At 42.3% G+C, this 13,951-nt stretch overlaps 1 protein-coding gene across 2 annotated transcripts in view; it reads left to right on the top strand.

The window, feature by feature from the left end:
• The window catches only part of CTNNA1 (catenin alpha 1), a 111,574-nt gene that overhangs the window by 64,111 nt on the left and 33,512 nt on the right, over positions 1–13,951 (top strand). For both annotated transcript variants that reach the window (XM_068698147.1, XM_068698148.1), the window contains 2 exons: positions 1,126–1,206; positions 2,012–2,164. In XM_068698147.1, coding sequence (XP_068554248.1) covers positions 1,126–1,206; positions 2,012–2,164 — 234 coding nt within the window. The remainder of the gene's footprint in view (positions 1–1,125; positions 1,207–2,011; positions 2,165–13,951) is intronic.

Below are 13,951 nucleotides of genomic sequence, written 5' to 3'. Positions count from 1 at the left end.
TTTTGTTTAATTTTTATTTCTGCTTCGTGTTTTAGATTCAAGGCTGCCTGTGCAAGGGCTTCAAACCAGCCTGGCATCTGCAGAACTGCTTATTGGCATGCCTTCGCTTTAGTGCTGCAAATTGATTTATCTGTTTATTTCCCACCAGGACAATTATCCTGATCATGGCGTAGAAGTTCAGAAATTAGTTTGTGGTCACATAAAATGTGCTGCATAAAACTCTCGTACCAGCCGTTATTACGTAGGAAAAAAAAAAAAAAAAAACAAAAAACCTCCTTGTGACACTGTAACGCCACCACTGTTGTGTCTGGCTCTCCCATTTTGGTCCATACTAGGACATTTTTAGCCCACCATCTGCTTAGGGGCAGAGAAGCTGCCACTGCACCTTGTCCCCTTTCTGTCTTTTAACAACGCTGCTAATGTGAAACCTGCTGCATCGAGCCTCGGTGAGATCCAGCTCCCAGCGGGTGAGCCTGGATACTTATTTGATGTTGGATTTCATCCCTGACAAATGTCTTATAAGGATTTTACCTTAATATAATTGATTTCTGGCTTACAATTGGCTGCTCAAGAACAGCCTTCTGTGATAGTCAGGCCTGAAGCTGTGCAAGGGAGCTCCGGTGCATGGGCTGCACAGCCCCCAGGGCTGCTCGCACCCTGCCTCATCTGCAGCGTGGGAGTATTTGGGTCCAACCCATCGACGTGGGAGATCTCAGCAGCCAAGGTGGGGAAAGACTGAGGGCTGAAGCAGGGAGAGCTGTTTGGGGCTTGAGATCCAGGGCAAACCGTGTGGTTGTTGACAGAGCTGTCGGAGAAATCTCAAACTTGCAGCTTGAATATGGGCTCTGGCTGCTGAGGAGCAAAAAGCAGTCTCAGTGTAGGAAATCATCCTTTTTTCCAGAAAGGGAGCTGATGAGTGCTAAAGATGCAGCCTTCTGTTGTCAGATGCTCCTGAGCTGCTGAAACCTGCCAGGAGGAATGGTGCTGGAGCAGGGAGGCAGGGGCTCTGCTTCTGACCTGTGTGATCTCTTACATCAGTAAGGAAGCTGACGGTCTTGAAATGAATAATACTGGTTTTATTTGGGGACCCTGAACACCTTTTGACATCTGCCTCTTGTTTTTCAGGCTGGACGTAAGGAAAGAAGCGATGCGCTGAACTCTGCGATCGATAAAATGACCAAAAAGACCAGAGACTTGCGTAGACAGGTAATTAATGTGTGAAGTTAATACTCGTTGAAACAAATGGATGCGTTTCTGCATGTTTCCTCCCTTGGAAGTATTTCATCTGTTGATTTGCTTCCAACTGTAAAGGGCTTGCCTGCTTCTTGCGAATTAAAAAGTGAATTAAAAGCTAGAAACTTCCAGTACCTGGTTCATATGGCAGCGTGGGGTGGAGATGTAGCCCTGTTAACTGTGGGATAAAGGTGTTGGATTCTTTACCATCCTCATGGCAAAAGGGATAAAAAATTAAAAAACAAAAAACAAAGATCATATTTTATGGCTTTTAAACATAACCAGTTACATTTTATAATTCTGTTGGTCTTACAGAGCTTATTTGCATTGAGAACTGTAATGTAATGTCAGTTGTTTTTTCTCTGTTTTTTTATAGCAGCACATTCCCTTTTTCAAGTAAATGTGAATATGGATCAAGCTTATTCAAAAATATTTTTATTCTAGTAGGAAAAAATTAAAAGCTAAATCAGCATGTTACTTAATCAGCTGAGGGAAAGTGGCAAATTTGCTCAGGCAAAACCAATATGAGTTGCTAAATCAATATTTGTGGCCAAGCTGGTGACTCGCACTTGTATAACTAATCCATTTTTTTAAGGAGATTTAATTTAAATTGAAGCAAAAAGTGTATAGACAAGACTTAGACCAGAGAAAATCTTGGTCACACAAAGAAAGAAGGATCAACACCAGAAGTACTTAAGCTTTATATATTAATACAGTGAAAGGAAAATAGCAGTGGAACACTAGTGAAAAATTACTCATTCTTTCATTTTTATTTCAGCTCCGCAAAGCTGTTATGGACCATGTATCAGATTCTTTTCTGGAAACAAATGTTCCACTTCTAGTATTGATTGAAGCTGCCAAGAATGGGAACGAAAAAGAAGTTAAAGAATATGCCCAGGTTTTCCGTGAACATGCCAATAAATTGATTGAGGTAAGATGGTACGAATTAAAATTAAATTAGCACTCCTTAAATTAAGGCAAAACTGAGCAAAATACTATTTTCAGTTCTGTTGAAACAACTAGTAAACACGTAAAAAGAAAATAGTAGAAAGTAAGTTCGATTTCTAGTTTTATTTTAATGGATTTAAATACAATTTAATATTAAAAAAAATGTAAGCTTGTTGCAGCTACTGCTACATAGCCCGTGTAATTTTAGAGATTATATAATGTAAGTATGTTATACCGTTACTTTTACTTTAAAAAGATCCGGTGTAAGGGAGATGGTGGCATGACCTTCATTTTACCTGTTGCTTGAAGCCTGGAGTTTTTTTCTTTCTTTTTTTTTTTCTGTAAAATCTCAGTGCCTGTGAATAGGCCTTTTAAATGAAGGCTCCATGATGAAGACCTGCTTGCATGTGTGTCAAGAGCAGACAATGGGCATAAAAAAAATAATAATATTCCAACAACAAAACCAAATCCCTCCCACCTTTTCCTAATAAAAGAAACAAAGGCTGTTGAACACATGTTGCTGCACACATTAAAGCTAATCGGTGGGAGCATTTAACTTGCATGAGACTGAGTCTTAACTAAAATGCATTAAAGTCCATTAGTCTACCATGATGGGTAATACTTTACAACAGATAAGTGCATTTAAAAGAGAAAGCTAAGTTCATGCCTGGTATTTATAAAATTTTGGTAACCTTGTCCTCTTGCCATTTTTTTCATGACGGTTTTGTGCATGTTCATGCTAAATGCCAAGGAGCAAACAAACATCTCCAGTTATTGCTGAAGAAACATGCCATCAGGAATAAACTTCAAAAAATTCCTGTGCATTTCACTGCACTTGGAGGCATCTGCTTGCTCATTGTGTTTAACCCCAGCAGATACCCAGAAACTGTCAGAAAGTGCCTAGCATATTTTTGGTGTCGTAGTGTCACTGCTTCTGAACTGTAATTGAGCCCGTGCAGCTCTTAGGCTCATCGGGACTTGCTTCATGCGACTTGACAGATTTAAATTACTCAAGAATAAGGCTTACCTACTATCAGAAAGCATAGTCTCTGACTCCTCTTGTTGTATTTTGGCTCCTTTTTGAAGCCTTAGGGGCGCTGAGCACAGCGCATGGGAACTGTCCCATAGCCTTGGGTACACGGAGCTAATCCAGCTCTTCAGGGCTGCTGGGGAGGTCAGGAATATCTTCATTTTTTTTGAAGTTCTCAGTTCTTCTTGGTTGGCCTGACTTGTTTCAGTGTAAATGCCATCCTGATGTAGTTTCAAAGTTATTTAATCCTAAATAGTGACTCATGGCTTTTGGTTGTGTGGCAGAGCAGCAGGGGGAGGGCACCGCAGCGCCGAGGCGGCCGTCCCATGTCAGGGGGTGGGAACGCTTTGCAGGGGGCTCTGCCTAAAGCCTCCCCTCTTACGTTACAGAGCTAATTTGTGCGTCTTCTGCTGTAGTTTCACCTCTTCAAGGGATGCACAGCACCCACACAAGACATTTATCAGCAGAGGCAGAGGAGCAGGTGCCCTGCTGCATCCTTCCCCTCGCTCCCTGCCCGCTCACGTTACGTGTGGCTTCTGGAAAGCAGTGGGTAGCTGTAGGCATTGGCGTGCAAGGATGGTTTTTACTGACCTTACCTTGTGTGCAAAATGCCAAACTGCAAATGGATTTTACAGAACCTCTATTCAGGCAAACAGCCTGCCTTTCAAGAAGGGCTGCTCCTGTGGAAATATGTGTTAAACAATATTTCTGACTGATAGCAAAAGGTTCTGCTGAAATGATGTGCTTCAGAAACAATTTTTTGAAGGCTTGCTTATTGCTTTTGCTGTCTAAAATGTAACTGTAACTACAGAGTAGCATGACTTGGGTGACTTATGAGCCTCTTCCGTGAATGTAGCTGGATTAATATTGCTGCTTAGCTTAGGAGGGGAATAGTACTCCTGGCGAGCCCCTCTCTCAGGGGGACAGAGAGCGGCTGCGGAGTCATCTGGTGTCAAATTCACGGTGAAGGAAGGCACGTCGGGGTGGGACGGGATGCACTTACAGCATCTCTGCATGCCTCTGCCAGAATGGAGAGGGGTGTTGGTGACTTCCCCTACCAGTCTGCTCTCGGGCAGAAAACCCAACTGCAGATACCCAGAGAAACAACAGAGGCTGTGTAAGAGCAGAAGAGGAGATGTTCCACGTGGTGAGGTTAGGAGTGATTGCTTCCACCTGTGTTCAGGGGGAGATCAGTGTGCCGGGGAGTTTCCCGTAACCACCCTCCGAGGCACTGCTGGGTGACTCAGGGCATCAAATGTGACAAAACAGCTGCAGTGCAGCATCGGGTGCTGGTGTGTAGCACACCGTGACTGACAGGCTCCTGTGTTTTAGACGCAGAACAGAATGTGCCCTTTCCTTTAATACTAGGAAAAGGGAAGAAATGTGCATCAGAGATGCGGGCTGCAAGAGGCAACTTGGAGGATTCCCAGCTGAATTAATTAAAAGTTTTGCAGCTCAGTTGTGGTACCCAGTGCTCTGTCCTGGGACCTGGAGGAGCCAGTGCTGTGTTCCTGGTGAACCAGGCACTAGAGGGGACTTGGTTTTATTTTATTTTTGTCACTAAACTATTGCAGGTATCGCCTAAACAGAGCTGGCTCTGCCCTGGGTTAGCATGGGGAGCTCTTGCTCCTGCACTGTAGAGGTGTTCATGGGCCCTCCAAGCAGCTACAAAGATATCCAGGCATGCAGTTGGGGTATTTTTATTTTTAAAATCTTCCCTTCTTGGCAGCAAACCACTGCCTAGCTTTTGTAGTTCCTAAAGGCCAGGCAGACAAATTCAGCCAACATAAGTAATGACCCCAGCAGTCTGCTTTGCCCTCTGGGTCTGTATCTTTTAGATGAGCCATGCCAAAGCCAGATCCAAACGAGCTTCCATTTAATTTTTCTCTTGTGGTTAAATAACAGCCCCCTTATCCTGTTTTTTGAAAACTGAGAAATGGTGAAATAGTGAGATCAGATGAATAATATATTTCCAAGATAGCTTTCAGAATTGCACTAACAGCCCATTAACTAGCTAGCACTCTTCCCGAGCCTGATTCGGGGATAGAGAAGCTGATTTAAACGCAGGAGATGAGAATAATGGAAGAGATAGCACTTCGGGAACCAGTGCAAGAGAGAGGTAAATTTACTTGTGAACTCTGAAAGTCTTCCTAATTTACTGATTGTAAAGTGTCTCCTTATGTTCTGCTGGGTTTTCTGGGGGTGGCTGAAGCAGCCGTGGCTCTCAAACCCCTAACTTTGCTCTTGAGGAAGGATACATCCTTAAATTAAATTTTTCATCCTAGAAACTCGACTGTCCTGAAATGCGGTGCTTGTTTTTCAGTGTTGTCACTTAGCACGGGGCTGACTTTTCACTCATCCCAGTCTTTGAAGTGTGCTTATGTACAAACCGCCTCCCTGCCGCTCGCTGCAGCCGCCGTAATGGCACTTCTGGCTATTCTCAGAAAAGTGAGAAAGCCATAAATGTCAGAGAAGAAACATTTTGCTACACCATTGAATGCTCTAGAAAAAATAAAAATTAGATTTTGATTTGTCCCTGTAGTGTGTAATCTTAATTTAAAAGTTTTTTCAGACCTTAAGAAATTAGGTAGTGAAAAGACAGTTGAGGACAGAGTACAGGTAAAAGCTCACAATAGCCGTTTGCTTGCTGAAGAGTATTTTGGAAAAGGAGAGTTTGTAGTTTCTTGAAAATAGAGAATAATCTTGTACAGGAACGAGTCCAGTACCCTGTGTCAGATGTTTTTCCTGACTTGAATTTTATTCTTAAATCTCTCTTGGAGAAACTTTGATAAGAGCAGGGAGGTGAACGCTCTCAATGATATTTCATAAGCATCATTTTTTTCCCAATTACTTTAATTTATCTGCTGCCTTTTTTAATGCATTGGGTTGTATTTTGCATACAGAGAGATGATTTTCTCATCTCCAGTGAAAACCCATGAACAGATGCAGACTGCAAATTTATTTGCTTGGAAAGAATCACATTTGGGCACTTTTAACTCCGTAAGCTATCCATAGCCTCTCATGCTGACATTTTCCCCTTCTGTTGCCCTAACTGTCTAGCCCAGTACTCTGGAATAATTCTTCAGACCTCAGTCTAAAAATACCATGCTCCAAAAGCCCAAAGCCTTGCACACTTACGTTTTTTTGTCTCTCTCTCTTTTTTTTTTTTTTTTTTTTTTTTTTTTCTTTTTTACCATTTACCCTGATTTGTTCATACTTGCAGCCTGTATGTTCTTCAGGGAGCCTAACAGCTGCGGGGTTGGGTTTTTTGTTTTTCATGTTGTATTTTTTTTTTCTTCTCTTCATGTGAAAGGCTTTTAAAAAATCTGAAGTGGGTGAAGCATAGCTTGGGGTTTAAAATAACAGCTAGCTTTGGGCACCTGGAGAATGGCTTGAGACACAAAGGTTTTGAAAAACTGAGGTTTGCCTATCCTGTGGTCATGAGATGCAACTTACCTCGGTGCAGCCAGTTATCTTTCTACTAAGGTAGAAAGGTTAAAGTTTGGACATTGTGCACACTTATTAAAAATGAAGCACAGGACTAGCAGGTCTAGACATAAATCTGGGCTCATAGGATTATAATTTGTTGTCTGTTATTTAACTGATTTCCAAAGCTATATAACGTGTATAAAACTAGCATCTTTGGAGGCGGGAGGGGACTGGCTTTGCTCATTCTTTAAATATCCTTTCTTCATGCTTGCCATTAGAGGTATGTATCAATACTGAAAGACAAACAAGTGTTGGGAGAAAAGTGCACAGCCCTTGACACCCAAATCAAACACTGACGTGAAATGCTTTTCTGAATTTTGGGGTATATTAGTCTCAAAGCTTGGCATTTACCAGGCTAGGCTCATTATCAGTCATTACCATGGTGTCTGAGCTCCTGTTTTTCCTCTTCAGTGAGCTAATTTACAGGGGGGGAGAAAATCTGCAAACTGAAGTTTGTCATCATCTTGCTTTTACTTTGAAGATAAGTGTGTATTGCAAGAGAAATGTCCTTGTGCTATGGTCTGGAGAGGAGAGGCAGAGTTGGTTCGACTTGAGAGTAATTTCCCGTTTTAAGACACACAGCAAAATAGCTCTTCCAAAGAACAAGCACGTTTTCTCTAATTTGTCTATGGATAACCTTGGCAGCAATTTAAAACAAATGTCTTCAGTAAATGACCAGCATAACTCTAATATGCCCTCTAAAATCTGACACTCTTCAAGAACCGATGCACTTCCCTTGCAAGTTCATTTGATTAGTCAACTAATTCATAAATAAATTAAGTTTTACTCATAAAACATGCTTTCCTTATACACATTCATAATCAGCAAAGTAGGAAAGCCTCAGCAAAAAAAAAAGTTAATTTTCCAACAAAACTGCATGTACAAGTTTATTCCAGCATACATAAATAAAATGAAGTGACCTTTAATAGGGTGACTTTTGGTTTTGTAAGGGTTTTTTTTTTCAGCCCATGTTCCATGCTACATCAAATTGCGTATGATAGGGCTTGAGGAATGGTGGTGGAGATTGAAAATCCAGTAGGAAGAAATCTGGAAGAAAGAATAATAAGAGACTTTAGCATAATCTTTCTATCTAGATTCTATCACAAATACACATACCAGAAGCAAAGTAATCAATCTAACAGGGAAACTAATGGAGGGGTGAAGTGATTGAAGAAGTTAAACCCTCATGTATCCGGACAGTGATTGGGTTTTGGAGACATGTTCTTCTGGTTGAAAATCACCCTGGTTAGCTACTGCTCCCTGGAGGAGAGGCATTTCTGCTGTTCCTTTTCCCCACGGACAGTCGTTACGTTATCCGTGTGATTGCTGAGAGTGAGGGGCTTGGCCCTTAACCTCTTGGGCCAAGGGCATAGAAATTGGAGGTGAGTGGTGTTAGGGTCTGGAAAACTGTGCTAATGTCCTTTTACCCTGCTAGAAGCAGCTGTGTATTTCCTCTCTTCCTTCTTCCTTTGGAAAAAGCATTTGGTAGGGCAGGGGAATTCCCTAAAATCTGTCAGGAAATGTAAGCATGGCTGAGCACGGGTGCTGTTGGTGTGATGGCTTCAGAGGTAGGTAGAAAGCACTGGAGTTTTATCCAGATATTTGAGTCTTTGGATTTTGAACAGTGTTTTAAAATAGCTTTTTGGGTACAATATTTATAGATGTGGCATAAATGTTTTAATTCTTAATATATTAAAAACCTTGATGCAATACTGGATTTTCATCATCTTACTCATTAGCAATATTGGACTATTAGTCATGTAGTGCCATCAAGGAGTTGCCTGAAGTCTGTGTAGAGCTCATTCCTCTTAGTATTTTGTCACCTTCGTCAAGAGCATAATGTATTTATAATTCCCATTAAATTTGCCACGAGCAGGTGGCTGAATCACCAAAAACTGGTTTAAACAGCTAACGATAGGTATCAAGCTGGAAACCTTCGGTAAGATGATAACACAGCGTGCTGAGCGATAAGCAAAGCGAGATAGGAAAGATCTCCAGTTTCATAAACACAGAGGCTTTTTCGGATAAAGATACTTATCCGGGTAGTGTCCAGATAGCACTATTAGAAATGCTTTGATTTTACAGAAAAACATCTGTGTTGCTAAGAGGCATCCGAGGTGAGGATTTGCTATTGCTTAGGATCAGATCCATACTACGTACCAGTGGTGTGATTTCTGTCATGGTAGCTCAGATCAGCTTGTGTAACTAATGTGTTTTGTGCTTATAACAACATTTTATCACTTTAGCTTGTTTGTTTGAGGAAGGAATAGCTCCCGTGCCAATCGTTACATCTGCTGCTCCAGCTGCAGCTCCGAGGGGCACGGTGCCCACGTCGTACACTGGTTCTCCTTTACCAGCTCTGCTCTCTAGGTCAGGTCAGTAGAAAAGATAATCTACCAGGATGGGAATAAAGGTATTTCTGTACAGTTAGCACATACTGCGTGTTTTATGCTGTAGATACACACCTCTTTGCACACCTCTTCCACCCTCTTTGATTGCAGATGGGAATTGCAAGAGAGGGAGAAGCGCTCTCCCTTCCGTGCTTGCTGCTCTGTTAATGGAGCCCAGTTCAGTTTGTCATGGTGCAAAACCACTTTATTTCCAGAACTACATGAAAAAGTGCCTTTTTCTGTGCAGCTTTGGCAACATGTGAGATTGACTGTTGGAGAAAGATGTTTTCTTGTGGTATGGAAGATGCTCACCAGTGTTGAACAGGGCTTTCACGGGACAGCACTGGATAGCTGGTGAGGCAGTTGCAGACAGCTCATCTGGGTTGAGAGCCAAACGTGACGCTTTCTTCATTAACTAGATCTTTATGCACCCAGACACAGCTTACAGTATGTAAGTTTTGAGATTTTATCTCAAGAGCAAGGTTGCTGTGAAAATATGAAGTGGATGCTTCAAAATTATGGGGAGCAGAAAGTTCACAACGCAACCATTGCTCATTGTTCACAACCCCCATTCCTCATTGCCTGTGAACTGTTGAATGAAAAAGGAAAACAGTTTGCTTGCCAGTTTTGTTCCGTCTAGGTTAAATTTCCCAACCATGTGTTTATAACAAAACTTGATATTGAAATTGCTATCATCTTCTGCGCGAGAGTAATCATGAGTTTGCAGCGCTCTAGAAATAGCCCTTATCTCAGTTTTAGTCCATCGTTCCCCACGGTGCTTTACGTCTGGAGTTTTTCTATGCATGTGGCTTGTTTTATTTAAAGCCTTTACTATTTTAAGTTAATACACTAGGATATGGGTGCCCACAACAATCTCTTGCAAGGCACCTGCTACGGAGCTGCAGCCACTTGCAACTACTTAAGTCATATCAAATCACGGAGCACTTGACAGCAGGACTCCTGGTGACTTGCTCCAAGTCCCTGCGGACCTGGGCGGACGTCCTCGCTGCCATCCCTCCGCACACACCAGCAGTGGAGCTGCTCTGCCTAATTCCTAATTGGCCGTGCCTCTGCAAAACTGGGGCGCTCGCAGAGCTGTAGGCAGAGGGCAAGCTCACTCACGCAGTGCCTTGTAGGGCTGGGCGGTAGAATGCTGGCATTTATCTTGAATCATCCTGAATATTGTGGTATATAAACAAATTAATAAATATAGGGACTTGCTGAATAATAAAAGCCTTTATTTCCGAGATAGGTGGAAATTGCATAATTTACACATCTCTTCTGGAAGTACACAGTTGCCACGTTTGCCAGAACAGTTGTTTCTGCAGTTAAATGAATTTCTGGGGCTTTGACCATCCTGCATTGCACTGTTTTCTTAACATGGGGGAGGAAAAACTTTCAGCTACAGCACATGTAATCTGTGAGCATCTGATATACTTTTCTGTGGCAGGTCCTCAAGAGGAAAGTATCTGATGGCTGCTTGTCTTTTTTTTTTTTTTAATCATCTAAAGTGGGCAATTTTAGCTTGTAAAAGCAGGAGTTTGGATTCCCAGAGAAATTGTAGTTAAAAAAAAAAAAGGCAGAAATTTTGAAGTTTAATCAGAAATTAAAATGTTACAGGGCACTTTTTGAAAGCTTTGTTTCCACGTTACTGAAATTCCTGAATCACCTGTGCATAAAGGAACATGGCTTTTGTGTTATTTTTGCTTGGGGTTTGTGGGCATCGCTTGCGACAGGATACTGGTTGATGTGAAATGTTTTTTCCATAGGAAGACTCTGAAAACTCTGCAATGGTATTTTTTCAACTGTGGCTTCAAAGCAAGAATAGTCAGACTCTTAAATTCAATTAGTGTCTCCTGCATAGCGATATATAACCCTTATTTATAACGGTGCCGTGTGGCTGGGGCAGGCTCTGCCAATTTGAAGTAAATTATGGAACAGCAAACACTACAGAGCCTTCTGGGGGCTACGCCTGCTGGCTGGTTGCATGCAGCACCCACTTCAGAGCGCTTGGTGCGTTTGGCTTTCTGAAGTTGTGCTGAAAATACGACCTGTAAGCAAGGAGAAGCTCGGTGCTGCTACTTTGAAGTCAGTCCACATGCACAAAGCAAAAATTGTGATGCAAGTTTTCAGTATCAGCCTTCAAAATCCTTGGGGGGGGGGAAAAAAAAAAAGAAGAGTTAATGTGTTAGGTTACGGTTCTTTTTTTCTCCTGCGCTTTTTGTATTTTATTGAAAAAAACATTTTGTTAAGACTTTAATAAACAGTCCTGTATAAAGTAACCCCTCTCCCTAAGCTAGGCTGTCCAGTGCAGAGGCAGTTTAACTGCTGCAAAGCTGCGGCTGTATTTCTTCAAAATTTCCAACAGTGTAATTGAGAAGTTTGGTGATGATCCCAAGAGGTGAGGCTGCTGGAGTCTTTGTGTTGCTGGAAGACACAGCTCCTTAACTGGCATCAGAACAAACTTTAAGGTAAAAAAATAAATAAATAAATACATAACTTCAGGTGAAAAAGGTGAAACCTTCCTAATGTCAGAGGAGGCAATTGTCTAGAACAGCCGGCACCACACACGTGGGCTGGCAAATTGTTGCTAATGGAGGAAAAAATTGCTGTAAAAATACCAGGACTCTTCGCGATTAAAAATAGAAAATTCTGCAGAAAACTAACTAGAATTGAAGATGGGATCTCTGTGACAGATGGCGTGATTTTTCTCTATTTTTTAATTTTGGAAACATTTCTTGTTGGTAATGACTTCTGGCTGACCCTTTGCACGGGCCTGCCGCTGGGAGGAATTGGTTGACCAGTGCCGCCTCCAAAGGCGTCCCTTGTCTCGCAGTGCTCCCGTGTCATCGCTAATAACAATCCCATTTGAGTTCCAGAAGCAGATCAGTTCATCCAGCTTGGGGTTTCACTCGGCACGATTCCTTAGTTTGTAGCAAGGAGTGGTGCTGACGTGGCTGTGCCCGCACGCATCCTGCTGCTGCCCGGCGCCTTTGTCCTTGGGCTGGGCTGAAGCTCATCCATCCAAACTGCAGCTGTGTGGGGTCTGTCCGGCCCTTTAGGGTACGTGAGGCAGTCTCTGGGATGTGGCTGTGTACTCCACTGTTCGAGTCCTCATACTGCATCAAAACGAGGCTTTTAATTTGGTCTGTGCTGCAAGAGGTATCTGAGCCGCCTCGCTCTCACTTCTCCAGCCCGTCCTCATCTCCCTATGTATTTTTAACTTCTTTCAAGAAATTGGTCATTATGGCTGATTACATTATTTGCAATTTTTTTTTGTCTCCTTTGATGCCTGTGCCAGCAGTGCTTATGTAAAGGGGCTTGATGATATTGAATGGTAAGAATGAACAAATGCAGCGGGAATTCAATTGCTATTTTGCTCTCAAGCACAAGTGTTCTTTCTAAATCAAATCTGACCACTTACTATGTCAGTCAGCTACGTTGTTGGCGAGATGGAAAAACTATTTCATTTCCATTTGATTTAAAGGGAACTTCTGTTTGCTTGAGGTGCTCTGTTTTATTTGAAAGAAATATATGTGATCTCCAGGTGCTCTGCATGCTTTAGAACAAATTTAGTCACATTTGATCTTCATCTGGGCTGCAAAACTCTATGTATTATGTGCACGTGCCAGATAACTGGCTGGGAGTTCCTTATCCTTTCCTCTGACAGGGAGTTTGAAGCTGTTTGTCAAACATCACACAGGAGTTATTGATGAACTGTGCTTTCGGATACTCTTAAAATTCAATTTCTTAATCGTAGAGCCACCCGCTGCAGCTGGTACGTGCCCTTTCAGGATTCAAGCCATAGAGCACCTGGTAGCTAACGACGATTTAAAAGATGGAATTGTAATGTCATTTGCGACTTGATTAATAAGTTGAAATAGCATTTAAGGTTTGAATTTTAAGAGGTTTGAGTTCTTTCAACAGATTGAGAGCGTCTGCCCCTGGGTGCAGGAAGCGCTGCGTTGCTGTGGATGTAGGGCTCGGTCCATTGCGCTCTGAAGTCATCCCCACGTCCCTGCCTTTGGTCTGGTGTTCAGCAAATGGTTTGCTGGGACGTTTGCGTGCTAATCTGGCAGGGAAGCTAATCTGCCAGAGCGAATAGCTTTCTCTTGGACTAGCATGCTGAAATGAAGTGTTGAGATTTGGAGGCACAGAAGTAGGATGGGATGTGGCAGCCAGCAACTGGATTGTCTTAAACTGCCAAAGGAGCTCAGTCACGGAAGCACACACACTTCTTTCATGAAGGTTGGCAGTCCCAGTCGGGCAGTTTCTAAAGAAGAATTGCCATCAGTGAGGTATTCAGGAGAAAAATGACTGTACAAAAATGACTGTGCAAAAAAGCAAAATTTCATAGTACCATGGCGGGGACACTCAATTACCAACTTCTTTGCCTCTCTGTATTCAGACAGAGCGAGGATTCTCTGTGCTTGATTCATCACACTTGGCTTGAGAGAGAGCACAACATCTCCAGATAGCGGAGAGGCTGATTTTGTAGTGCCTCAATGTAGCTTTTATTCAGCCCCTAGTCAATAGGGCTTTGTGTTCTTCTCACTTCTAGAAACTGTAACTGCTGCCGGGGAGGCAGAAATGACGTGAAAATATGGACCATAAAAAGTATTGGCAAACTGGTATTTCTCCAAAATATGACCTGTGCTTAAAACAACAACAAAATCTTTATTTGACTTTTAAATCATGGCATCTTATTGTCTCTTTATTTTTGAGCCTCTAAACAAAAGCTTAATATACTGCAGCTCGCTGTGAACTGGGGATTTAAGATACAGCAAATCTAGAAGACAAAACCCCTCTGTTCAAAATAAAATCCCTTCCTGACGAGTTGTTACTGTTTGCTTGTCGGTGG

The sequence above is a fragment of the Anas acuta genome, chromosome 14 (genome assembly GCF_963932015.1).
Source record: "Anas acuta chromosome 14, bAnaAcu1.1, whole genome shotgun sequence".
In the NCBI taxonomy this organism is placed as follows: Eukaryota; Metazoa; Chordata; class Aves; order Anseriformes; family Anatidae; genus Anas; species Anas acuta.
This window is presented reverse-complemented; position numbering and strand designations above follow the sequence as displayed.